Source organism: Marmota flaviventris, chromosome 5, assembly GCF_047511675.1.
Source record: "Marmota flaviventris isolate mMarFla1 chromosome 5, mMarFla1.hap1, whole genome shotgun sequence".
NCBI lineage: Eukaryota > Metazoa > Chordata > Mammalia > Rodentia > Sciuridae > Marmota > Marmota flaviventris.
This window is the reverse complement of record NC_092502.1, coordinates 124,076,484-124,102,186: the sequence shown is the minus strand read 5'-3', so window position 1 is coordinate 124,102,186 and position 25,703 is coordinate 124,076,484. Positions and strand designations below refer to the sequence as shown.

At 41.5% G+C, this 25,703-nt stretch overlaps 1 protein-coding gene across 1 annotated transcript in view; it reads left to right on the top strand.

Moving 5' to 3' along the window:
* The first annotated feature begins 10,324 nt into the window (after positions 1-10,324).
* Snx18 (sorting nexin 18) overlaps positions 10,325-25,703 on the top strand; it is a 28,987-nt gene continuing 13,608 nt past the window's right edge. Inside the window, exon 1 of the mRNA XM_027938135.2 lies at positions 10,325-12,135. Within this exon, the coding sequence (XP_027793936.1) occupies positions 10,515-12,135 (1,621 nt within the window). The 5' untranslated portion in view covers positions 10,325-10,514. The remainder of the gene's footprint in view (positions 12,136-25,703) is intronic.

Genomic DNA, 25,703 nt, shown 5'->3' with positions numbered 1-25,703 from the left:
ATGGCCAGTTCTTTTTTTTATTGATTTTTTTAAAAAAATAATTGACAGCAGAATGCATTACAATTCTTATTACACATATACAGCACAATTTTTCTGGTTGTATATAAAGTATGTTGTATATAAAGTATGTTGACACCAATTCGTGGCTTTATGCATGTACTTTGGATAATAATGTCTATCATATTCCACCATCCTTGCTAATCCCCTGCCCATTCCCTTTCCCTCCCACCCCACCGTCTATTCCTCCCATGTTCCCCCCACCCACCCCACTATGAATCAGCTTCCTTATATCAGAGAAAACATTTGGCATTTGTTTTTTTGGGATTGGCTAACTTCACTTAGCATTATCTCCTCCAACTCCATCCATTTACCTGCAAATGCCATGATTTTATTCTCTTTTATTACTGAGTAAAATTCCATTATGTATATATGTGACATTTTTTTTTTTATCCTGCCCATCTACTGAAGGGCATCTAGGTTGGTTCCACAGTTTAGCTATTGTGAATTGTGCTGCTATAAACATTGATGTGGCTGTGTCCCTGTAGAATGCTGGTTTAAAGTCCTTTGGGTATAGACCGAGGAGAGGGATAGCTGGGTCATTCCATTCCCAGATTTCCAGAGAATCTCCAAAGTATGGCCAGTTCTTATGAGCACCTGAAGGTGAGTGGAGGTGGAAGGGACAAAATAAACCCAAACCAGGAACATTCTGAAAACTCTCAGCCAAATCATTTGAACTTCTAAGGTTGATATTGTAAGCACCTTCTCTTCCTTCTTCTTGCTTTTCCTGAAGACCAGAAAAAACATTCATGGACCCATCCGAGCTGAAGTTGGAGAATCTTTTTCTTTCCTACACGAAGTTCTTCTGAAATAAGTTGAAGGTCGTCTAAAGGACAAATTCTGTGCCCGATTGCCCTCCTCAGTGCTCTTCCCAGAAAGCGGTTCCTCCAAGTATTTGTGCTTAGGAAGCCTGAGATCATCCTAAGCCTGAGAATTTTTCTGTGCACACTTGGCTTATAAGTTATGGGAGCCCAGATGTTGGTAAATAGCACAAGTAAACAGGTTTCTTTGGATTCACTTTAAATAAAGATTCCACTATCGCTATCTCACTCTTACACTTCACCTCCCTCTAGCAGCAGTTTGGTTTAACATTGAAGCTGAATCTACTGAGAGTCCTTTGGTGGACTGCCAAGGAGTTTTTAAAAATACATTAAAATTAAAGCTGGGCATGTTGATACATGTCTGTAACCTCAGCAACTTGGAAGGCTGAGGCAGGAGAATCACAAATTAGGTCAGCATCTTAATGAGATCCTCTGCAACTTAGTGAGATCCTGTCTCAAAATAAAAATTAAAAAGGACTGGGGAGATAGTTCTAGTAAAGTACCTCTGGAGTCAACCCCAGTGCCAAATAAAATAAAGTAAAACATAAAAACAGCAAGAAGAGAACCTTCAGGTCTATCACTACAATGTTTCTGGATACTTGATGATTTAGCCACCAGACTGATCTCCAGATACTGGGATGTTATTTCATAGAGAAACATGAATTTGTTTTATACATAGATATGAATTTATAAAGACCCTTTACACATATGTTTCATATGCTAAGAGAATTCTTTACTAAAGAAAATATTCATGATAGGATTTCCTCAAAAGCAAGTCACTTATCCTTGTTTAAAATGTTTTGCTTACCTGAATGTGAATCTCTTTACCTGATATTCAGCATGGTGTGTGTGTGTGTGTGTGTGTGTGTGTGTGAGAGAGAGAGAGAGAGAGAGAGAGAAAGAGAGAGAGAGAGAGAGAAGAGACCCTGCATATTCTTCTCTAGGTATAATTTTGAGTTTCTTTGAAAAGCGGTGACAATGACAATTATGGACATATAGATCTTCATGTGAAATTGACGGCAGTGCTGTCTATGCCATTGAAAAGTCATCAGATCCATTTCCCCACTGCTCCTCTGATTTTTATAAACATGTCCTCTGAGTTTGGCCAATATGTGTAGAATGAGATGGGGAAAATGTTCCACCACAAGCAGCCTGCCTTTTCCTGTTATGACAGGGCATTTAAAGAGAGCAGAGGTCTTCTCTAAAAGAAGGGCTTGTCCAGAGCTGCTCTGGGGAAAATCCATGACCTCACCTTGATTGGAAATGGGCATTCCTCCTGCTGATCTCAGCCACTCCTACTGTCTGAATGCCTGAAATATCTTCAAACACTTCCAGAAATATAGTGTGTGCCACACAGCATTGTCTGGCGGGTCTCAGATATTTTTTTTTTTTTTAGTTATAGATGGATACAATACCTTTATTTTATTCATTTATTTTTATGTGGTGCTGAGGATTGAACCCAGTGCCTCACATATGCTAGGCAAGTGCTCTACCACTGAGCCACACCCCAGCCCTCTCAGATATTCTTTTACCAGTCAGGATTAAGACAGGTAAAAAATAATTTAAACTTTCAAAACAGGTATTGCCCTACTAGGGGTTGGTAGGGTAAATCCTGGTATTAGATACATGTTGTTTGGCCTACATGATGTTTTCAAAATCAGGAGTTCTTACGTACAAATCACGATTTCTGGATTCTCAGAAAAATCAAGGCATATGGAATAGAGGGCCCATATTCCTGCATGTCACCAAAAAGCCTCCCTTTAGCTGGGGTAAGCTCTCAGTTTATCAACAGCCCTCATCTCCCTATCACTCCCTACCCCTCCACCAGACCCACTGGTTTTGCCTATCCCATGTGGCAATTTAATTAATAACTTCTTTAAAATGCTACTACCTGTCATATTTAAATAATAACCATCTTGTGTAAGGTAAGATTGTTGTATTTGCATGCAGTTTTACCTTTACAAAATCTGTTTTATAAATGGCAATACTCTCCTGGAAAGCTATGTTATGTTCTTCGGGTAATAGTCTATTATGTACATATTCATTTCTTTTCCAAACTATTTCCTTGTCTTACAGACATCAGTTTCTTGAAACTTGATAGGTATCTTAGAGGAGGAGTCAATGTATCATGAAATCAATTCTTAGTAAATTTCCAGTTAGATTTTGTTTGGTTCTTTGTTGTTTCAGTTTTGCTTGTTGATTTACTTCACTGAATTTTAGATTCCCCTGCAGTTTCTAACCCTGTAGGCAAAGATGCAAGAATAGAGTTCTCATATGTTAATGAGATAAAGGGTTCATTTGAATTTATAATAGAAGCATGGACACGGCCCCACACAGAGAGCCAGCATGGTTAGCAGCGAAGAACAGTGAGGACTTGGTGTACCTGGAGCAACCAGGTGTGTGTGCCTGCCTGCCTACCTTCTTTTCTTCCTTCCCTCTTTCCTTCCTTCCTTCACAACTTTTCCATGTGTCTTCTCACATTCTAACTTTTTACAAATGAGTTTTTCTTTTCTGAACTAAAGAATGATAACTGAAGAATCTTAAGTTATCTATTTCTATGTCTGGAAACTTAAACTCACATTTATCCCTAAATATCTCCTTCCATTTTCTCAAATTTGGTTAATGCCCACATTTATAATATATCTGTTTCCTATAGCTACTGTACACTTGACCACTGCCACATAAAATATTACAATACCTCTCTGCCCAAAGGAAACCACAAAGACTTCAGGTTATAAATTAGGGATCTTATTGATCTTTAAAAACCACTACTTTTCTAGACCTTTCACACCTGAAATTCATGTAAATGGGAACAGCCCTATAGACTGGTAATAAATCCTTATATCACAGTGGGATAGATGCCATAAGACCTGTATGAATGAACGGCAGTGAGAACACAGGGAAGGAATAAAGCATTCTGCAGGGTTGCCAAGAGAAGCTTCTAGGGAGAAGAGGAGCAGGGTGTCAAAGGATGATAAACAGTTCTGCCAAGTAGAACTGGGCATACTCCAGCCAGAGGAAAGCATGTGTAAAAGTCCCAAGTTTTGACAGGTTGTTGAGCAACCCCAGTGGGAAGGCTAGTATAGTGAAAGTGAAAAGTAAACAACTGCAGGGCATTTGCAATAGCCCATTGTAGTAAGAAGGCAACCTAAACTCAGGTAGTGACTGAGGGGATGACAAAGGGACTAGATTTGGGGTTTGGGTGAGAGTTGAAGGATCCACAGAGTTAAGATGACTCTGAGATTCCCATGGAAGAGTGCTGTGCATGAACACCAGTGTCAGAGAAGGAAAACCCAGGAGGCAGCAGATCTGGGGTCAGCTGGCAGGGTTTGGACACCTTTAATCTGTTGAATGAACTCTTCAGCTAAATTCGAATGAATACTTCCTTTTCTGATGGGACTGCTTTCTTCTCTTCCTTGAAATTCTCTTTTAGTTTCCAAGTATGATCTTGTGAAATATATATTTGGCCTTCTAGTTTTCTGGCATACAACTCCTAAAATCCTTAGAAAGTCTAAACTGTCCTTTACTCTGCTCCTGAGTGGACTGATGGCTAGCAGCCCTAGGAAGCCTCAGGGTGGGGACTGGTCATTGGAAAGAACACTTGATCTATTTGAGCAAATGACCCCTCCATCCACCAGACTCTTCTGCACTCTAAGTTCCATGAGTATAGGGACCATTCCAATTACAGCCTCCAGCAATTGAGTGGAGACATGTGAATATGGTACAATAAGTGAAAGAAGCAGGCTGGGCGCTTAGGTTTCTGGTAATCATCAGGAAATAAAAGTCATCTTCTACCTCTTTCTCATCCCACTGTAACCTAATTAATCAAATTAGGCACATTTACTTCAGAAAGCCTTCCCTGATCATGTTAATTTTACTCGCTAACTCCTCAAGGGATGGAGCAGGTATAGTGTATATTCTGGTGTCTACTTGTTTAGTGGAAGAAGGGCAGATATTCCAGCAAATATCCTGTGGGTGGTATCCAGAAGTGAGTGTTGAGCTCAGAAAGAGATGCCCAAGGTGATACCACAGGGGTAATTATTCTTCCCCTGGAACATGTGAGAGGTACAAACCCTCCTATGTCTATAGGGGCAGGAATGGAAGATAGTCTTGAGTTTAAGACACCAAAGATGTAGCATTTATACACAATGGAGTATTACTCTGCATTAAAAAATGACAAAATCATAGAATTTGCAGGGAAATGGATGGCACTAGAGCAGATTATGCTAAGTGAAGCTAGCCAATCCCTAAAAAACAAATGCCAAATGTCTTCTTTGATATAAGGAGAGTAACTAAGAACAGAGTAGGGACGAAGAGCATGAGAAGAAGATTAACATTAAACAGAGATGAGAGGAGGGAGGGAAAGGGAGAGAAAAGGGAAATTGCATGGAAATGGAAGGAGACCCTCAGGGTTATACAAAAGAACATACAAGAGGAAATGAGGGGAAAGGGAAAAATAATACAAGGGGGAGAAATGAAGGTCAGTAGAGGGGGTAGAGAGAGAAGAGGGGAGGGGAGGGGAGGGGGGATAGTAGAGGATAGGAAAGGTAGCAGAACACGACAGTCACTAGTATGGCAATATGTAAATCAATGGATGTGTAATTGATGTGATTCTGCAATCTGTATATGGGCTAAAAATGGGAGTTCATAACCCACTTGAAGCAAAGTGTGAAAGATGATATATCAAGAACTATGTAATGTTTTGAACAACCAACAATAAAAAAAAAAAAGACACCGAAGAGTAGTGGGAACCATAGTGTACTTGAGCTGAACATGCCCTGCCTAATGGGGACAAGTTAATAATTGCTAAGTAGAAATGCTGGCTCAGTGTGGCCAGACATTCTGATTTTTCCTTTTCTAAAAAGAAGCGAGAATCCATATTTTTGGATGAGAAATCTCCAACACAGTTGCTCCTCAATTTATGATGGAGTCAAGACCTGATAAACTCATCACAAACTGAAAATATTGTAAGTTGAAAACTAATTTAATATACCTTAACTACAGAACACCATAACTTAGTCACAGAGTGCACTGCAGAATAAAGTACTGCTTGTATCCCCTTGTGATCACGTGACTGACTCACAGCTTTGCTTCCCTGCTGCTGTTCCAGAGCATCATGCCACAAATAAGAAAAGATCAACATTCAAAATTCATGGTATGGTTTCTACTGCATGCATTTTGGTTTTGTGCCATTGAAAAGTCATAAGTTAAACTGTTGTATTCAGGGAACCTCTGTATTTTACATGCCCATCCAACCAAATGATAGGCCAGATTCAGGTCTTGGTTTGATAGTTTGTGACTTTGGTTCTATACATAGAGGAATATTGCCTGATAAACTATAAAAATGTGAACATATTGAAAAGTGGAAGAAAACAGACCACAATTCAAAATAGGGCAGTTACAAACAGGGCAATGTAGCTACAAGAACACACTCATCAGTCAATAGCTGAGTTAATTAAATGAAACACATGTTTGAAGAAAGAGGATAATTTATAAAGGGAACTGTCAGACGAATGTTGAATCATGTTCTTTATTTGATTTTGGAGCAGAAATGAGCTGTGTATGAAAAATGTGCAGTAAGGAAAAATGAGGGATTTCTTCAATAGCAGTAGATATCTTTTTAGGTAATTGTACATTTATAACTATAAACAGCATTGCAGAGGAAGCTAACATTATAGACTATAAATATGAGAATTCATCCAAATCAACACCTTAAAAATTTATCTCAAGAATGAAGCACATAATTTTGGAAACTGATTTTAAGAACTGTACTGCTTTTAATTATATGAAAACTACTTTTCCACCTGAGCATTGTAAAACATTGTATGACCTAATTATTTCATTAAATCCTGATACGATGTTATGAAGTAGGTTTTTATTCCCATTTTGCAGTCTAAGGTTTGGAAAATTTCATTCATTTTACTCATTCATTTGACAAAGGGACATAGCACCCTTCCTTTCGAAGGCAACACTATTTCTGAATCCAGGCCTCTGGTAAGTGGCCAGTGCTCTTGAATAATAATAGTAATTTTGAGGAACCAGCAGAGTGCAGACCAGTGATTCAGTGGATGGAAGTTATCAGGACAGCTGAATAGTTATTAGGTCACATGACAGCAATGTGACCTCAGCAGACAGTCTTCTCCGTGGTTGGGTGCCCTGATGTGTGATAAAGGAGGTGACAATGTCTGCTCTGTGTGTGGAGGAGCTGCTGTGAACACAGCAAGGAATAACAATAAAGAGGGAAGTGCTTATAAAATCGTATGTGTACATTTGAGAAATGCTCCACACAAAGGAATGGTTTTCAAGTACCATTTAGTGTTATTTTAAAAACAATGTCTCACTTGGCAGTGATAAAATTTCCAACAATCTCAGAAAGTTCACAGTTGTGTTCTGAGTAATTGAGTTAGTTTTAAGGTTGTTAAAGAAAAGTGGCAGCAGAGGGGCCCAGGCCTATAGACCCAGACAGTTCGAGGTACTTCTAGGAGCTAACATCATCTAGGAAATAATAGACATTTTCTCATTCATTCAATTGAACACATACTTTGTTCATTGGTAGATCCTTAGTGCCCAGAACAAACCTGCTGCCTGGAAGAGGTTTATATTCTAGCAGATAACTAATGTGTACATAAGGTTAGGCAGTAAGTACTGAAAAGAAAAATAAAACTGGCTGATGGATGGGATGGGAGGGAGGGAAACTGTACTAGTCAGGATAATTAATGCCATCTGTCTCAGCAAATAGACCCTGCAATTTCAGGGGCTTAGCCCAATGTAGAATTTTTCTTCCACAAAGTGTGATTGGGATCCATGACTCAGGGACCCAAGCTCCTTCCATTTTATTCTTGGTTCTCCAAGGGAGGAGGAGAAAGGAGGTTTGGAGGAGCCAGGTCAATTCTGAATGAAGAGAAAGTAGAGCATGGTGGATCTCTGGGGGAATAAATTTCCAGGCAGAGAAAACAGCAAAGGCAACACCTGAAGCAGAAATGTGCTTTATTGTTTCAGGAATAGCAAAGGAACTATTATGGCCTCTCTCAGTGGAAGAAACAGCCAACCAACTGGCAGACCTCGGTGTCTCCAGCAAAGGGGAAAAATGAGAAAATCCTGTTGTTTGGGGCCATTTAGAGTCACCTAAAGATTTTTTATAAAGGCATAATGAAATGGAAATTATTGATAGTTTTAATGACCGTGTGAACTAAATTATGAACAATATTCTCATTTTTCTTGAGAAATCTTTTAGAAATGCATTACTGAGTCTACTTCCCTGAGTGAATAGTTACAAGTTGTTAATACTAGAGCACATTTTCTACATGTTCAAGACCCTTTAGGGGTAGGCTGTTTCCTGCCACTCAGTGCATAAGGGCAAACACCAGGATAGCCTGACTCCATCTTTTTGGAAGCTAGGTACCTGGCAAGCATAAAATCCTTGAACTTGACTTTCACAAGCTGAGCACCTGAAAATGCGTATGCACCTGTGCTGCAACCAACCTCAGACCTCAGATGCTCAATAATTCCTCAACTATTGCTTCCACAGCAGCTCTGCCTTCTGTAAAAACCATCACCTTGAACTGGATTTGTCACACTTGAAATAAGTCTGAAGTTACTGTAATTAACTCTAGAATCTAAAGAGTAACCACCAAATGAATAGTGAAATTAAGTATGTTTATCTTAAATATTCCAGGTTAGCTTCTCATAAGTTAATAAAATAATCTGTATTGGAGATGTTTAATGTTAACTTCATATTTCTGGCCACATAAAGTATTGTCATTAAAATTCAATGATCCTAGATCAGTAGAGGAAAAGACCAGGAGGAGGGAAAAGGAAAAAAAGGAGAAATACTGGGGAATGATATTGGCCAAGTTGTACTGTTATATCTTGGACATGTTTGAATACGTAACAACGAATCCCATTATTATGAACAACCATAGTGCACCAATTAAAAATATGGAAAAAAGAAAGAAATTCCTTGGTCCCTGGTACTCACTGTGAGAATAGTCATACCAGAGTTTTCAGCTAAAAAATGTTGTAATTTAGAATTGATTTGCTGAACTGAATTAAAGTTTTGCATTATGGCATTCTCTTTGGGAGTAGTTCTGTTAAACTATGTTTGTGATTTTTTTCAGGATTCTTAGAGTAACACAGCCCTTACAAAAATGGTACACTCCTCTGGCTTGTTTGCCGGAAAAGGGACAGAGAACAGGCTGAAATTAATGACATATGAATGCTGAACCCCAATTAAAGTTGCCTTCAAAGGAATAATTAGGCTAGACTTAATAAGAGGAGATTATGTGAAGAAAAAGCTTTGGGCAAATTATACACTGAAGGAAAAGAAGATACAAAACAAGGCAACTGTAGGAGACTGGAGTTGATTAATATTTCAGGAAGTGATTTATGATCAAATTATCTTTAAAATAACATAAGTTTAGTGAAACATAGAGATGATCTGGAGAGGGATAGTCACTGACCTCAGACCAGGAGAAGAGGTGTGAACACTGAGACTTTTCTTAGTGTGTACACCCTACAATTGCAATTATGGGACCTTTATTCTCTTTATGAAAGAGGCCAGGAATTTGGCTTTCCATAACAATAATAGCAGCAGCAAACACTAAAACTGTGCTTACCATGTATAGTGTATGCCACATATTAATGTTTCATTGGTATGAACCCCCACCACAAGCCTAGGGGGTAGATACAATATAAGTGACTTGCTCGACGTCATAGAGCTAGTTTGTATAGGAACACTGATTGGAACTCAGCAGCCTGGTTCTGAAGTCTAGAATTGCACCCATCTGTCTCAGGGAGGAGAGGGGTCACATGCAAAATCTTAGCCTTCTGAGCACAACTTATTTTACTGGCAACTCTCTAGCTCCTTTCTCACTACAACACTCTTTGCTTCTGCTTTTGTCAAACATAACACCTTCCCTAGCTCTTACTTTGCTCTGTCAATCTCCTCCTCTCCACACCAAAAAGCTTCAGAGAATACGAGAGGGAAGAGAAGCTCCATCAGTGAATAACTCCTTGACATAGGCATCCTGTCGTGCAATCACTAACCTTCCTTGCAAAATCCTTCCTTACATGCAAGGGTTAACTCATCTAGGAACCTTCACTGAACCTTCAGAGTGTGAAAGTTTATCAGGCATGCAAATACTAACTTACTTCTAGGAAGAATTTTTAAACTTTTAACTTAAAAAAAATTATGGTTTTTAACCCTTAAAAGTCCTTAAATATTTACTTCTGAATAGAAAGCACCTCCTCCACCCACTGTGCTCTCATTCCCCTGCTTCACGCCGCAGCTGCAGCCACAAGGGGGCAGCGGCGCCACGAGGTCGGGTCGGGCGGCAAGCGCGACAGTTCGGCCATCGCTTGCTCTCGCCTGGCACGTGGCTCTCGGCTGTGGATTAGCGCAGCTGGGGACGTGGGAGGCCGCGGGCCCCGCCCCCGGCCGGCGGCGGCCCTGCGCGGCAGTCGGGGCTGCAAGCGGAGCTGCGCGGAGGGCGCTACCGGCGGGCCAGGGAGGCGGGCTGCGCTCTGCCTTCAGGGCTCTAGTCCGTGTACCAGGGTGCGGGTAGCACCGCGAGCACCTTGGGCGGGACCCGGGCACGGGGCCCCGGTATCGGGACCTCCCGCCAAGGCGCCAGGACCATGGCGCTGCGCGCCCGGGCGCTGTACGACTTCAGGTCGGAGAACCCGGGAGAGATATCGCTGCGGGAGCACGAGGTGCTGAGCCTATGCAGCGAGCAGGACATTGAGGGCTGGCTCGAGGGAGTCAACAGCCGCGGCGACCGCGGTCTCTTCCCGGCCTCGTACGTGCAGGTGATCCGAGCCCCCGAGCCCGGCCCGGCTGGCGACGGCGGTCCGGGCGCCCCTGCTCGCTATGCTAATGTGCCGCCCGGCGGCTTCGAGCCCCTGCCGGCCGCGCCGCCCGCCTCCTTCAAGCCGCCGCCCGACGCCTTCCAGCCGCTGTTGCAGCCGCAGCAGGCGCCGCCGCCAAGCACCTTCCAGCCGCCCGGCGCGGGCTTTCCGTATGCCGGGGGTGTACTGCAGCCGTCGCCTCAGCAACTCTACGGCGGCTATCAGGCCAGCCAGGGCAGCGACGATGACTGGGACGACGAGTGGGACGACAGCTCCACGGTGGCCGACGAGCCTGGCGTGCTGGGCAGCGGCACCTACCCGGACCTCGACGGCTCATCGTCCGCGGGCGGCGGCGCTGCTAGCCGCTACCGCTTGTCCACCCGCTCTGACTTGTCGCTGGGCTCCCGCGGTGGATCAGCTCCTCCGCAGCACCACCCTTCGGGGGCCAAGAGCTCGGCCACGGTGAGCCGCAACCTCAACCGCTTCTCCACTTTTGTCAAGTCAGGTGGGGAGGCCTTCGTGTTGGGCGAGGCTTCGGGCTTCGTGAAGGATGGGGACAAGCTATGCGTGGTGCTAGGGCCCTACGGCCCCGAGTGGCAGGAGAACCCCTACCCCTTCCAGTGCACCATCGACGACCCCACCAAGCAGACCAAGTTCAAGGGTATGAAGAGCTACATCTCCTACAAGCTGGTCCCCACGCACACACAGGTCCCGGTGCACAGGCGCTACAAGCACTTCGACTGGTTGTATGCGCGCCTGGCTGAGAAGTTCCCTGTCATCTCTGTGCCCCACCTGCCCGAGAAGCAGGCTACTGGCCGCTTCGAAGAGGACTTCATCTCCAAGCGCAGGAAAGGCCTGATTTGGTGGATGAACCACATGGCCAGCCACCCAGTGCTGGCACAGTGTGATGTCTTCCAGCACTTCCTGACCTGCCCCATTAGCACAGATGAGAAGGCCTGGAAACAGGGCAAGAGGAAGGCCGAGAAGGACGAGATGGTGGGTGCCAACTTCTTTTTGACCCTGAGCACACCGCCCGCAGCAGCTCTTGACCTGCAGGAGGTGGAGAGCAAGATAGATGGCTTTAAGTGCTTCACCAAGAAGATGGATGACAGCACGCTGCAGCTCAACCACACTGCCAATGAGTTCGCGCGCAAGCAGGTGACGGGCTTCAAGAAGGAGTATCAGAAGGTGGGCCAATCTTTCCGTGGGCTCAGCCAGGCCTTTGAGCTGGACCAGCAGGCTTTCTCAGCAGGCCTGAATCAGGCCATTGCCTTCACCGGAGATGCCTATGATGCCATCGGCGAACTCTTTGCCGAGCAGCCCAGGCAGGACCTGGACCCAGTAATGGACCTGTTAGCGCTGTATCAAGGGCACCTGGCCAACTTCCCGGATATCATCCACGTTCAGAAAGGTAAAGCCTGGCGGATAGAACAAGTGGTATGGAATATATCCTTCAGGCTGAAAGCTATTCTTTGACAGCTGTAGGTTTCAGACATTTATTCTGTAGGTCTGGGAGTCAGGCAGGGATATGGATCCCTAGACCTTTTTCTAGAGCATTTGGTATATTGTGGGACATGTACCTTCCAGTCAGGGAGTAAGTACTTTGTAGAGAAGCTGCTGAAAGTACTTTTTATGACAATGCTATCATTTAGAATTTGAATAGTTGGGTAATGAGCTGCTCAGATCTGTAATCTTGTGACTAGGGTAGAATTAGCAGGGGACCCAAACCATGTTATGCATCCATTTGAACACTACAGTATCAACTTAGTATAGGAGGAAATAATGGGGCAGAATTGGATGTCTGCAGATAAAAGTAAGTCCTGCTTTCACTCTCCACATCTCAATCTGTGTGTTGTTAGGGGACTTAGGATCTTTTCTCTTGAATTGGGGCTGTATAAAAACTTTTTTTGCATAGGCTTCTTGCTTGCAACCTTTTAAAATAAGGTAAGAGGCTCACTGTAATTTCAGGAAACCAACTTGGTCTTTTTGAGTTTGGAATCTGTTAACTTGCTGATATTAAGAATGTTTAGGAAAATGGCTTAGGGAAGCTACATAGAATTCATAGAATATGAATACTGTATCTGGGAGAATTGCTTATGGTATCCCACTGAGTTGGCTATCTCACTGTCAGTATGTTTTAGTAGTAGTTGACAGTGTTCCTAGCATTCCCAACTTTTGTTATAACACTGGGATTTCCATTACTTTTTTTTTTTTTTTTTGTAAATTGTAGTTGTATTGCCTATCCTAACGTTTGATACTAATTTGCATTCTGATCTAGTATCTAGATTGACAGAGAGAATGGATAAGTGTTGGAGTTAGGGAGGCCATCCCTACTGTGAAAGCCCTGTGCAGGAGAAGGGTGGGAAGAATCATCTACTCTTGTATCTCTGGCTGGTGGAAACCTCCTTGGGTAACCAGGTCTGGCCTTCAGTGATGAGATGCTTACTACTTTTCCAGGTGGGCCAGTCCATTTATGAACAACTGATCCTTGAAATGTTCTTGGGTATTTTGAACTGAAGTTAATGTTTCTTTTTGATTGTCTTTCTGTACCCTGGAACCACACTTGATAAATCTAAATCCTTGACATGTCAGGCCTTTATACATTTGGAGACGCAGACTCCTGTCCACTTCCTTCCTCTCTGGATCGGTCCTTCCTCTTCCAAGTGTGACTAGGCAGACTTCTGACTCTTAACATGGCGGGAGGAGGAAGTACAAAGGTTCTAGAGTTGGTCTTGAAACTGCTGTTGCTGCTGTCAAGATGCAGTACCCTGAACATCTGCAGTACTAATTTTAGTAGGGAATAGTAACTTTCTTGGAAATTTTTAAATGGCAGTCTAAGGTAGAATTAGCTTTTTGAGTTATAATGTTGCTGTTGAAGTATTCTGCATTCTCTTTTTGCATCAGTTTTGGCTGGTGCTAGTGGACGGACTTTTTAACTCTTTAATGTGGCACCTTAACATTTAAATTCCATTATCTGCATCATTCTGGATTCATGCTGCCTGCTTATTTACACATTTATGTGAGTTTATGCAAATTGTTAGTAAATAGTTGAAAAGTGGGTAGAATCAAGTACAGACATCTGCGGCCCCATGCAGATAACTGCCTACCCCAGATTGGCATCAGTTCATTTACTCATTTTACTGTCATTCAGACTTCAAAGTCAGCCTGTGTCAGGTGTCCTGTTGTCAAAATAATGTATTAGAAAACATATGGTGTTTGTCTGTTTTAAATTTATAATAGTAGTCCACTTAGCCTATTAAACTACCAAGCTTACTTATATTTTATGCATTTTAATTATACAGAAGAATGGGTTTCATTGTGGATATATTCATAATGCTACAATCAGAATTTTCTCCTGTTGCTTGGGATTTGAAAAACTTCCTTCATCAAAATTGGTGTCATTTTATGTGATTTAAGTAGGTTCAAGGTCACTAAACATAATCTTTAGGAACTTCCGGAAGAATACCAGTTGATATTCAGTATAGTTTGTTTCTGCTGTTGCCTTGGTGTGTAATGCACAGGGAGCTTGTGTCCCTAGATGACATGTCTTTAGAATGTACTGCCATTTAAAGCTATAGAGTGCAATACATAAAGCTAGAAGCTTACAACCAGTGTTTATTAAAGATGCTAGGGTTGGTGATTTTTAGGAGTACAAATGAGATGCAGATAACAAGCCAGGGAAGAGCTTTTTAAGCATGTTTGGGACTTGTGGCTGGAAGAGCAGCTGGACTCCTCTCCCCACCCCTTAACTATGCAATTGCTATTGGAACTGCCATTGGAATGACTCTTTTTCAGTCTGAGCACTTAGGGAGTTTGTTTACTGGTTGATCCCCCCACACACACACTAAGGTCTCAAAACACAATCACATCAAAGGTCTTAATTGTGACTTTTGAGAACAGCAATGACAAAAATCTTTAAGCAGTTTAACCAGTATTTTGTTGTATTTGGTACAAAGTTTATATTTCATTTTAAGAGAAATTTAAAAATTCAAATATGTTTCAAAATAATTGTTTTGCCTCCCTATTTCTCATCATTTAAAGTAATAGAAAAGCAGTTTTTCATTGCTTGGACATTTTACATTCTAATCATAATAAGGAGGTCTATACTTCAGTGAGCTAGAACATGATTCTAAAGTGCTTTGTAATTACTAAAGCAGTTAAGGGAGAACTGATTATTTTTTTTCCCCTTAATTGTTGGGGTTTGAAAGGTAAGCGACATTAGGTTCCTCTGAGCCTCTTGCGTATGTAGGAGGATGCTCTGGTCAGTCAGCTTTTAAAGTATTCTAGATTCGTGCTAGTCAATGCTGCACCCAGAAGCCACATGTGTTAAGTTAAAACTAAATGGGATGAAAAATTCAGTTACTTTCTCACTCTGGCCAGGTATCAACTGCTTAAATAGCTTGTGATGAGTGCATTGGATAAAGGGAACGTGTTCATTGTTGCTTCAAGTTCTGTTGGACAGCACTGTTCCACTTGGCTGGCAGCCCTGTGCAGGTGACGGTCTACTCCAGGTTGGCATCAATCCGTTCATTTATTTTACTGTCTGGAGTGGTCACCTCTGTGGGTCTGACATTTACTTGCATCCCTGTCCTGAGTTTCTTCAGCAAATTGATTTTCTTTTAATGTGTCTTCCTGATAGTTTCTTTTTGTTGGGTCATCTCATGGCATCTTCTTCTTTCCTGTAATTAATAAAAACTGGGAGGGGAAGCAGGTTCTGCTGGATCCCTTGTGACAGTTTCCCAGACACTCCCCCTGTGAGCAGTGTTCAGTGGTGTGAGCATGTCCATCTGCTTGCAGCTGGCCTTCTTGGCTTACTCAGAACACACACTGGTCTTCGGTTTAGTGTCCAGGACCATCCTGGTGAAGACACAGCTACAGAATGAGGACGGGAAAACTCAAATACTTCTAAATGTGGTGGGCTGGCTTTTTCCTGACTTCACTCAAAACTGAAACCATTGCTTCAACTCATCAGGATTTTAGTGCAGTACTTTTCAGCAAAGTGAAGAAAGCCATATTCGGTTCCTTCAGCTAAAAAAGAATTCTGAATGGTTTTTTAATGGTCCTATTTCAATTAATGGAGTGAAGAAAGAAGGTAGTTTGCTGTAGTCTGCAGTACATTGGATGTGAATTCAGAATTTGTTTGGATCTTACTTGAATTTTGTTCGACCTAACCCTAGTCCCTTACTTTCTTTGTACATACGCAGTCCTCAGTCACCAGTGTGCACAGATCTGTTACTAACCTGTAAACCCCGTGGTTTTGATTTTATTTTCTTGAAATGATAGCATTCTATCTTCTCCCTCTCTTTATTGTCACTGTCTGCAGTATGCCTTATAATGCTGATGCTGGTGAGTTTGGGGTAGTTCATAAAATACATGTCATTATCATGCATTTCATAATAGATTCAGCTTTGTTTCCAAAGAAATGATTAGGCTCTGAAGTTTAATAAAGATAAATCTGGATGGCAAAAAGTTGTTGTGGTTTGGAAGTTTTATATCTTGGGGGATATTGCAAAAGGGAAAAGATTATGAAAGTTAAATTATAAGAAATGTTTTTATGTGTGTTTTAAAATATGGACTAGATGGCTAGAGGGAGTCACTTAGAGTAAAATTTCTTTATTCCAAAGACAAAGTATAAAATCATGTTAAATTTATTTGTTGGTAAAACCTAGTTTGAGCTCTGTGAAACAGGGAGGCAGTGTAGACAAACAGACAGTGCTGTTCTCTGTATACTTAAATATGCAGAATCTACTTCTTTGCTCTCAAAATGTTCCAGATGGAGCCCCTTTTTCAACAAAAAATAGCTCCAGGCCCTCAGGAATGGTATACCAGTAGCTATCAGTCCTGCCTTCTAGAATTTCACCATTGTGCTTCCTTTTACCCCCAGGAGGGTTGGTCTCCAGTCCCTCAGACATTAATTAAAGATAGCCTGAGTCCCTGAAAGGCCCGCAAGGTAAGACTGGGCTGCACTGAGGCTTTGCAGTGCTCCCCATTCTCCTGTTGCTAAAAATAGCCCTGAAAGAGGGTAGTGGGGGGGGGGGAAGGGCTAAGAATTCAGCTGTTAGCAAACTCATCCTTATTTGCGGACTCATCCTTATTTTGAAACCTCTGGGCTAGAAACTGAGGCCAGTCATCCCTTTTGTTTTAGGTCATCTTTATCTAACCCATTTGTCCCCTCCCCAGTCTCCACCCATTATTTTCTAGAGAGTCTTCACTTCTTGCCTTAACCTTTGGCCCATTTGTATTTTCTTAGTGGAACTCAGGCAATCTTTGGGGCTTTGGAAATAGATGACTCAGTTCCTTGGTTAAAGTATAAATGTGACTGGCCAGGGGGGGCCATGCCATCTTGGTCAGAGGCTAGGCGGGTGCTGCTCCTTTCAACCTGCCAGTGATTTCTAGACCACTTTTTGAGCTATGCAGTCCTCTTCCAAATCACACTTGGAAGTCCCATCTCTGTTACACCCATCACAGCAAAACTGAAAGGAGACAGGGGACCTGCAGTCCCATTCCCAGTCCTCCCAGGAACTTTTGGTGCCTGTGGGCTCCATTGGAGACTTTCCTCTTTATTCAGAATTGTCTTTTTTTTTTTTTTTCCTGGTTCTCTTTGGATTTTGAAACATGATGGCAATGGTAGAATCCAGACAACTAAGAAATTTTGTGCTTCACTTAAAAACATGACATTTACCTTAAGTGTTTTCTTTGGGCTAAATAAAAATTGATTTGTTATCGCTACATATTTTTAACTCAAAGCTTAATAGTAAAATTAAGTTTAATGTGCCATCTATTTATGAAGCTACTTAATATCATTAAATGATTATCACCAATAAAATGGTATACTAATGTTTAGCTCGGTTTGATGAGATCATAGGCAGAAGACAGACTTATACCATCTGTCATCTCACATTTAAAGACAGCACAGACTTGATTCTAATTATTAGGAGGTAGGGATGGTTAGTACTGATCCTCAGAGAGTTTGTAGACTGGTAATAGAGGCTGGTCAACCAACCAAGGTGATGTGGTATGCCAGGTTGCCAAGAAGCCACGAGTTTAGAGGAGGGAGGCAGTCTCTGAAGAGATCCCAGGACAGACAGTGGAGACTGGATGGCTTGTGTCTAACAAGGGAACTGAATTAGCCAAGCCAAAAAGTCATGTGTGCAGAGTCTCAGTGCTGGAGGAGCAGGGCTGTGTTTGGACCTGTGTGGAGCATTGTGGTCAGGTGGATGCAGGCCGCGGGGAGCTTTGAACAAGTTATTCTAGCCTCTGTAAGCTTCAGTTCCCTCGTGGCCCAGTGGGAGCACTTCCTCACCAAGTCATTATGAGGATGGAATGTTACAGTTTGTAGTAGTACTCATTAAATGTTTGATTTTGAAAATGTAAAATGGTGCTAAATAATGCTAAAATTGTTTTTAAAAAATCCCAGTAATCTTATCCCTCCCAGCACCCTACATATTACTACCAGAATTGCAGGCAAAAGTGTAAAAACCCAAGGTGTCATTGATGTAGCAATGAGATGTTATATTTTAATCAGATTGTCCTGTACTGCGCATCACAAGTTTAATTGTAACAGAGGGATAAATGCAGATGTTATTTGGAGTGGCCAAATGTTGTTCATATTAGAGTTTATGTAAATTGTCTCTTTGCAGTCCTTCTCCCCTTCCAAACTCACTTTGCTCTGGAACAAATCATTTTTACATTTCTGAGCTTTATTTCCCACATTTGCAAGTGAGGTTCACGATTTCCTCGATACCATTTTGTTGGTTGCTTAAAAAATGGGGGAACATCATTTCTACATTGAAAATAAAATAACTCTTAAGTATGCAGTAAACATTTTAGAAATTGTTTCAGGCTGGTTTCCACAGTGTTTTGTCCCAGTATGTGACTGTAAGACATGAAAATCTTGCTGGGCATGGTAGCGCATGCCTGTAATCTCAGCAGCTCAGGAGGCTGAGGCGGGAGGATCACGAATTCAAAGCTAGCCTTAGCAATGGTGAGGTGCTAAGCAACTCAGTGAAACCCTGTTTCTAAATAAAATACCAAAAATAGGACTAGGGATGTGGCTCAGTGGTCCAGTGCTCCTGAGTTCAATCTGAGGTTCCCCCCCGCCCGCCGCCAAAAAAATCCTTTACCAACTGATGTGAAAGAATATTTATGCACATTTAGTTCAGATGTGAAAGAATATTTATGCACATTTAGTTCAGATCCAGCAAACAGGTATCACAACAGGCATCTTAGGCTTACCCCACCAGGTGTTTCCAGTGTGAAAGATTGATGTCTGACCTCAAAGTCGCTGGTGAGATCTCCCAGCATTTTGAAGCTGTGGTGAATGGTGGATAGCTGGAGAAACTTCTCTCTGACACTAATGAGAATGTAATTAGTGGGGTCACCAAAGAGAGAGATTATTATGGTGATTCCCTCCTGCAAAGTGAACTTTATTTTGAGTTCTAAATGCTGTCCCCTCTCCAAAAATAAAAATAATTGAAGTTGATTTTACATCTGTAGCTCAATTAAACTTTAGGGTAAATAAGATTTAGCCAATATGCATTTTTATCCTTTTTCTTGGTTTGGTTTGGTTTTTGCAGTACTGAGTTTGAACCCAGGGGTGCTCTACATTTTTATTTTTTACATTTTGGAACAGGGTTGCCCAGGAGGATTTCAAACTTGAGATCCTTCTGCCTTAGCTTCCTGAATAGCTGAGATTATAGGCATTTGCCACTGTGCCTGACTCTATCCCATTTCTTAGAATTTTTTTTTTTTAAATCTCTGACTTCCCTCTTCTGCTAAAGAAATTTTTATGTATTACTCAGTGAATAGAAAGGTAGTGATTAGGGAGAGAAGCTAAAATCATTAGATTTATTCATAGGACCCTCTAAAAGATAAAATATTTTATTGAATAAATATTTAAATATCCATCATAGTCCGGGCACTATTAAAGATGCTGGGGCTGTAGCAGTGGCTGAGACAAGATTGCCACCCTAGTGGGGTGGGGGCACACAATGAAAAATAAACACAATAAATAAATTATAATGTATGTTGGAATATGGTATGTGTTGAGGGCAGGGGATAAAAGTGGAGTGGGGAAAGAGGTGTTGGAGGGCAGGATGAGAAGTATTTAAAAGAATGGTCAAAGTAAATCTCATTGAGAAAGTGAGATTTAAGCAGAGACTCAAAGGAGGGAGGAATTTACCCAAGCAGGTATCTTGGTGGAAAGTTTTTCAGCAGAGGGTGCAACCACTAAAAAGTCTCCCCCCGCCCCGCCCACTCAGGGTGGGTGTGGTAGGGACAGGTTGAAGAACAGTAAGATGGTCACTGGGTTGAATTTAAGGGGATGCTAGTAGGAGAGGAGATCACAGAAGGTCAAATTTGTAAGGCTTTGTAGGTCATTGACAGGACTTGGAATAAAAATTCAAGTCAAAGAGAAGCCATTGCAGGGTTTTGAGCCAAGGGGTGATATCCATCTGGACATTTTAACAGATTACCCTCATTAGTTGTGTTGAGAGTAGAATGGGTAGGGATTAGAAGCAAATAGGAGCTGGGAACCAGTAGAGACTCTTTAATAATCCAAACAAAAGCTGATGTTGGCATGGACCAGGGTGGAGATGAAGTGATGAGAGGTGTCCCACCCGGAGTGGAATTTAAAGGTCATATCAAAAGGTTCTCCTGAGTGACTACATGTGGCATGTAGGATAGAGGAGGATTCATCAAGGATGACTCCACAGTTATTGGCCTAACCAACAATAATAAGTGTGGGAACAGTGGTGGCATGGGCAACCAGGACTTGCGTTTAAGACTATTAGATCGGGGATCGGGTTTTTGCATTCCGATCCATGTTGTCTCCCACCCAGCACAAGCACAAATAATCAAATCCTGATCCTAGTCCTCTTCATTGGAGCATCTGGAGTGTCCCCATTGGAACTGTGTTCAGTGCTTGGTTACTGGTTAGAGTGTGGAAGTCATGATTTTATGATCCTGTATTATGCAGCTGCACTGATTTATACATGCAGAGCGAGTACTTAGTGAAAGCTTATTGAATTAATGAAGTAGGCACTCAGTAACTTGTTTGTCTTTGTTTTACAGGATGTTTTTGTTTTTTCCATTTTTATGTTGATAGAAAACGGTTTAAAAGTGTATCAGAAATAAAGATGTAGGATATGATGCAGTTATTAGTTATTATATGAATGATTTAAAAGTCCTAGGCTTAAGTTTCTATGAAGTAACTTTCTGAAATTCATTGGAGAGAGAAGAAATTTGAAAATGCCTTATTTTATGTGCCAGAGAATCAATATTATATTTTGTGGTATCTCTTTATATTGACTTCTTGATGTTTAAATTTGCATATACAGCATACACATACACACTTTCCTCTTTGGTTAAAGCTTCATTTATAATACTTTTACTGAGATCCCTTTTGCTTAGTTCAGAGCACAAGATCCAGAGAGACTGCATTCACTTTATGGGTTTAATTGGGTACATGGAACAGTGTGCTTAGGTATAACAGGAGGTAAGGGCCCTCCTAGAAGTAGGATTCTCTGAAGTAGGATATGAATATAGAGAATTGAGATAAAAGGTAGATTTAACTTAGTGTTGAGAATAAAAGAGTATATAGAGGTCCAGAGGATGGAGAGTGGTTATTAGTTATGTTTGAGGCTCAGGTGGGTAGCATTTGGTTTCCCCTTTGGAAGATGGTCAAATTTGACTTTGGGTGGAATATAGATGAGAAGTACACACCTGGTTTGAACATGTTTTAGGATAGGTTTGGTAAGCACATACTAGTTGATATGCTGATTCCCACCCAGTACTAGCCCAACAAGGAAGACTAGGTGTTGCCATAGAGTGTGACACAGTTGTAGACATGTGCCATGATGTGAAATAGCACAGAGGTGGATGTAATCAACTATGGGAAGTGGATAGGTCGATTTAGGGACAATTTTACCAGTATAAGAAAATTTTGAAAATAAATGGAAGTTCATCAGGCAGGCAGAATAGGGGAAGGGCATTTCAGATCCAGGGAACCACATGTACATAAGTCAGGCTCAATCCTGGTTGCCTCAGAATCAACTGGTGAGTGGTTACAAGTATAAATTGGGCCCACCCTGGATCTTTTGAATCTGAATGTCAATGTCTTGCTGTCTGGGCAATGATGGTCTTCAAAAAGTGCCTCATGTACTTTTGATGTGCTTCTGACTTTATAACTGTTGTTGGAGGTGATGGAGGAACCATCCTGGAAGAACCGCGAGGTATTGATGTGGCTAGTTTTATATTTCTTGTGGATAGGTCCTGATAGCAAGTGTCAAAGGTGGCTTTGAGTGAAATGAAATGGGAACCTCTGCAATAATTCAGGCAAGATTTGATGAAATCCTAAATGAAGACAGGATGGTAGAGGTGGGAGGAGAAGAAGTTAGAGGGTTTACTTGCCTGCGGGAATGGAGAAAGGGTACAGGGAGGAGAATAAGATGACGTGTAGAGGAAGACTGTGGAGCCACCAATTGAAAGATGACTGGAGATGGTTTGGAGCAGAGGTCTACAAACTGTAGCCCACTGGCCACATTTACCAAGGCACATGTTTGTGGATGGCACTTGAGCTAAGGATGATTTTTATATTTTTAAATAATTTTGTTTTTAATAATTATGTAAGTATCTGCATAATAGCCTCAATTTTGCCTATTGACTTGCAAAGCCTTAAATAATTACTATTTGGCCCTTAAAGAAAATGGTTGTTTGACATGAGGACAGGCAGGTAAGTGAAATTACTATTTAGCCACTGTTTATTGAGAACTTATTCTGTGACTGTCAGTATTCTAGGCATGATGTATTTGTTGTTTTAATTCCATGGAGGAGAGGATGTGATACCAGAATGGTTGTGAGCACACACCAGAACCATAGGGTTTGTGTTCCTGCCCCCTTCACTCACCGACTCATCTTCTCTCAGCTTCTTCGTAATGTGGAACAGATATCTTTTATAGTATTGGTGCCTAACGTTTTTAAGCATTATTTATTAGCTATTGCTAATATTGCATTAATTTCCTAGCTGCTGTAACGAGTTAACACAAATTTAAAACAACAGAAATTTATTCTTTTTACAGTTCTAGAGACTGGCAGTCTGAGAAGAAGGTGTTGGCAGGCCCATGTTCCCTCTGGAGACTCTAGGGGACACCCCTTCCTTACCTCTTTGAGCTTCTGATTGTTACTGGCCATGCTTAGAGTTTCTTTTCTGCCTCCATCTCTCTCCATGGTCACATGGCATTCTGATGTCAATCTGACTCTCCCTTCTCCTTTTTCAGGGACACCAGTTAGATTGGATTTAGGGCCCATCTTAGATCTTGTATGACCTCACCTCAACTAATTACATATGCAAAGTCTGTTTCCAAATAAAGTTTCAGTCACAGTTTCTGGGGGGATGTGAATTTTGGGAAATGCATTCAAACCCAGTACAGTAACTAACTTCCCCAAAGGTGTATTATCCCCATTTGGTGACACTGAAAACTGTGAGGCTGAGGGAAGTTAAATTTCTAGGTTCACATGGCTGATAAGGAGTGTCAGGACTGGAGTTCATTTTTTGCCTTGAATTCTGTACACTGCATAACCAGAATACTTACTAGAAAATTTTGAGTTTTGATCTGCAGGCAGTCAGCAACCATTAAAGATTTTAAAGTAAAGAGTGATATCTTATTTAAAATAGCTAACATATTTTGAGGATTTTTCATGGAGCTTCATGTTTTATATTCATTATATCCATTTAAACTTCATGGGAGCCTTTGAGGTAAATACTCTCATTTTTCTTACTCTGCAGAAGGAGGTGAGCCACGGAAATTTAAACCTCATGGGTTTAAATTAGGCATTGTGGCTGTGTGGCCTGACTCTCTGAGACAGGCCTTTTGGAAGTTCTTCCTACTGAATGTGAATAGAGAGGAAGCTGTAGAGTAGTGCAAGTCAGGGTAGCTTCAGAAGGAAGCTGGTGAACTTGAGACCCCTGCTAGGTAGCATGACAGGACTTGGTGAGGTGCTGGCTGTTTGGAGGAGTCTAGGGTTACCTTTGAGTGATACAAAATAGTGAAGCTGGCAATAGAAATAGGCAGGGCAAAAAGAGCAGAAGAATTAGAAGGAAAGACAAGGAATGCAGTTGAAGGGAATCTTAGGAAATCCTATTTTCCCAGGTCTTTTATTGGAAGGTAAAAACATTAGTTTCTTTGTTCTAGGAAGATAGAGGCCTAGGCTAAAATATGAACAGAATCTGCTAAGTAGAGAAGCCCCTCCACATGGACCAGGAAGAGTGTGAAGTGGCATCAGCTCTTGACAAGATCTACCCTGTGGCACCCAGAATCCCTGAACCAGGGCCTTCCAGGAGCCTGGGTCCTGTGCCTTGTATTTATGTGTAACTAACTACATGTGCTGTGGTTACAGCATGACATTTTAACTACATACTGATAGATGACCAGCATGGGTCATCTCCAAGTTTTCTTGTTTTAAGACTTGTATTTTGAGTGTATTTTAAAACTTGATATATTTCTAGGTACTTTGTTTTGTCTTAAGTTAGTTATTTTTATGATCTCATTCAATAGGAAATTGAAAGACCCTGCCAGCCCAGGGAAGCAGGAAAACCACGGGTGAGGGGTCTTGAGTCTAAAACAACTGGTTCAGGAGTTATCCCCAAATCTCAGTGATCATCAGGCGATGTGAGGTGCCAGCCATTGGTGCACAGCAGGCAGCACTAAGGAAGATGAGAGTGCTTGAGATGCCCACCAGCTGTTACCACCATTGCTTATGGTCTGCTGCAAGGATTAGCATTTCAGTTATGAAGTAGACATTATTTAAGAAAAGCCCTCCTAAGAATTAATATATTCACTGGAAATATTCTAACTACGGTGGTAACCATAGAGGTCTCAGAAGCCATCATAAGACTCAGGCTCCTGAAAGGCCCTTGCTCTGGACCTTGGGTCAAGACTCCCCTGGTGGCCTTTGTCAAGAGCTGGTGCCACTTCACACACTTCCTGGCCCAACGTGGAGGAGCTTCTCTATTTAGCAGTTTCTATTTAATTTTATTTTAGTCTGGGCTTCCCTTTGTCTTCCTAGAACAAAAGAAAAAAGGTTTTACCTTTAATTAAAAGTAGTTTCCAAAGTTTATTCTTCTTTTTGATACAACTACATTGTTGAATGTGAAGGATCTACTAAACCCAAAGTACTAGCAGCTTGAATGCATATCTAATGCTGCTTTAGTAAAATTCCATGTGTATTATTTAAGAAAAGAAACTGTTCCTATTCTCAGATTTTAAAATCTTCATACGTGATCTTCATAAGCAAATCAACATTTTCACCATTTTATCCAAGTACTCTTTAATTTGAGGACGGTGCCGAGGAGAGGAGTAAACCTAGGACCTTCTGCATACAGGGCACAAGCTTTATCAGTGACCTACACCCCCAGCTACTTATTTAATATTTATTGTAAGTTGAAACACAGTAATCTTTTTATATATATAAAATAACAATTTCCAGCAATGCACAGCTTATTTTACCAAAAAAAGCTATAAGAGATCTAATCATGTGATTTCATTCTTCATTTTTGAAAAAAGATGAACTGTGTGAATATACATGCACAGTGAGTAACATGTTTTAAGACATTTACACTCAAGCTAATGTTTTCATTCATACTGAATGCCACTCTGCCCTTAGTTAGACATTAGGTGATAAATGAAGCTCAAAGAACTACTTATTTAGGATCTGGCAAGTCTTCCTCCCCTCTGTTTTTTTAAATACTTGTTTAGTTGTTGATAGACCTTTATTTTATTTATTTATATGTGGTGCTGAAAATAGAACTCAGTGCCTCACACGTGCCAGGCAAGTGTGCTACTATTGAGCCCCCAGCCCCAGCTGTCCCTGCTGTTTTTTCTGTTTGTTTGTTTGTTTTTTGTACTAGGAATTAAATCCAAGGGCTCCTAACCACTGAACCACATCCCCAGCCATTTTTATTTTTTATTTGGAGACAGGGTC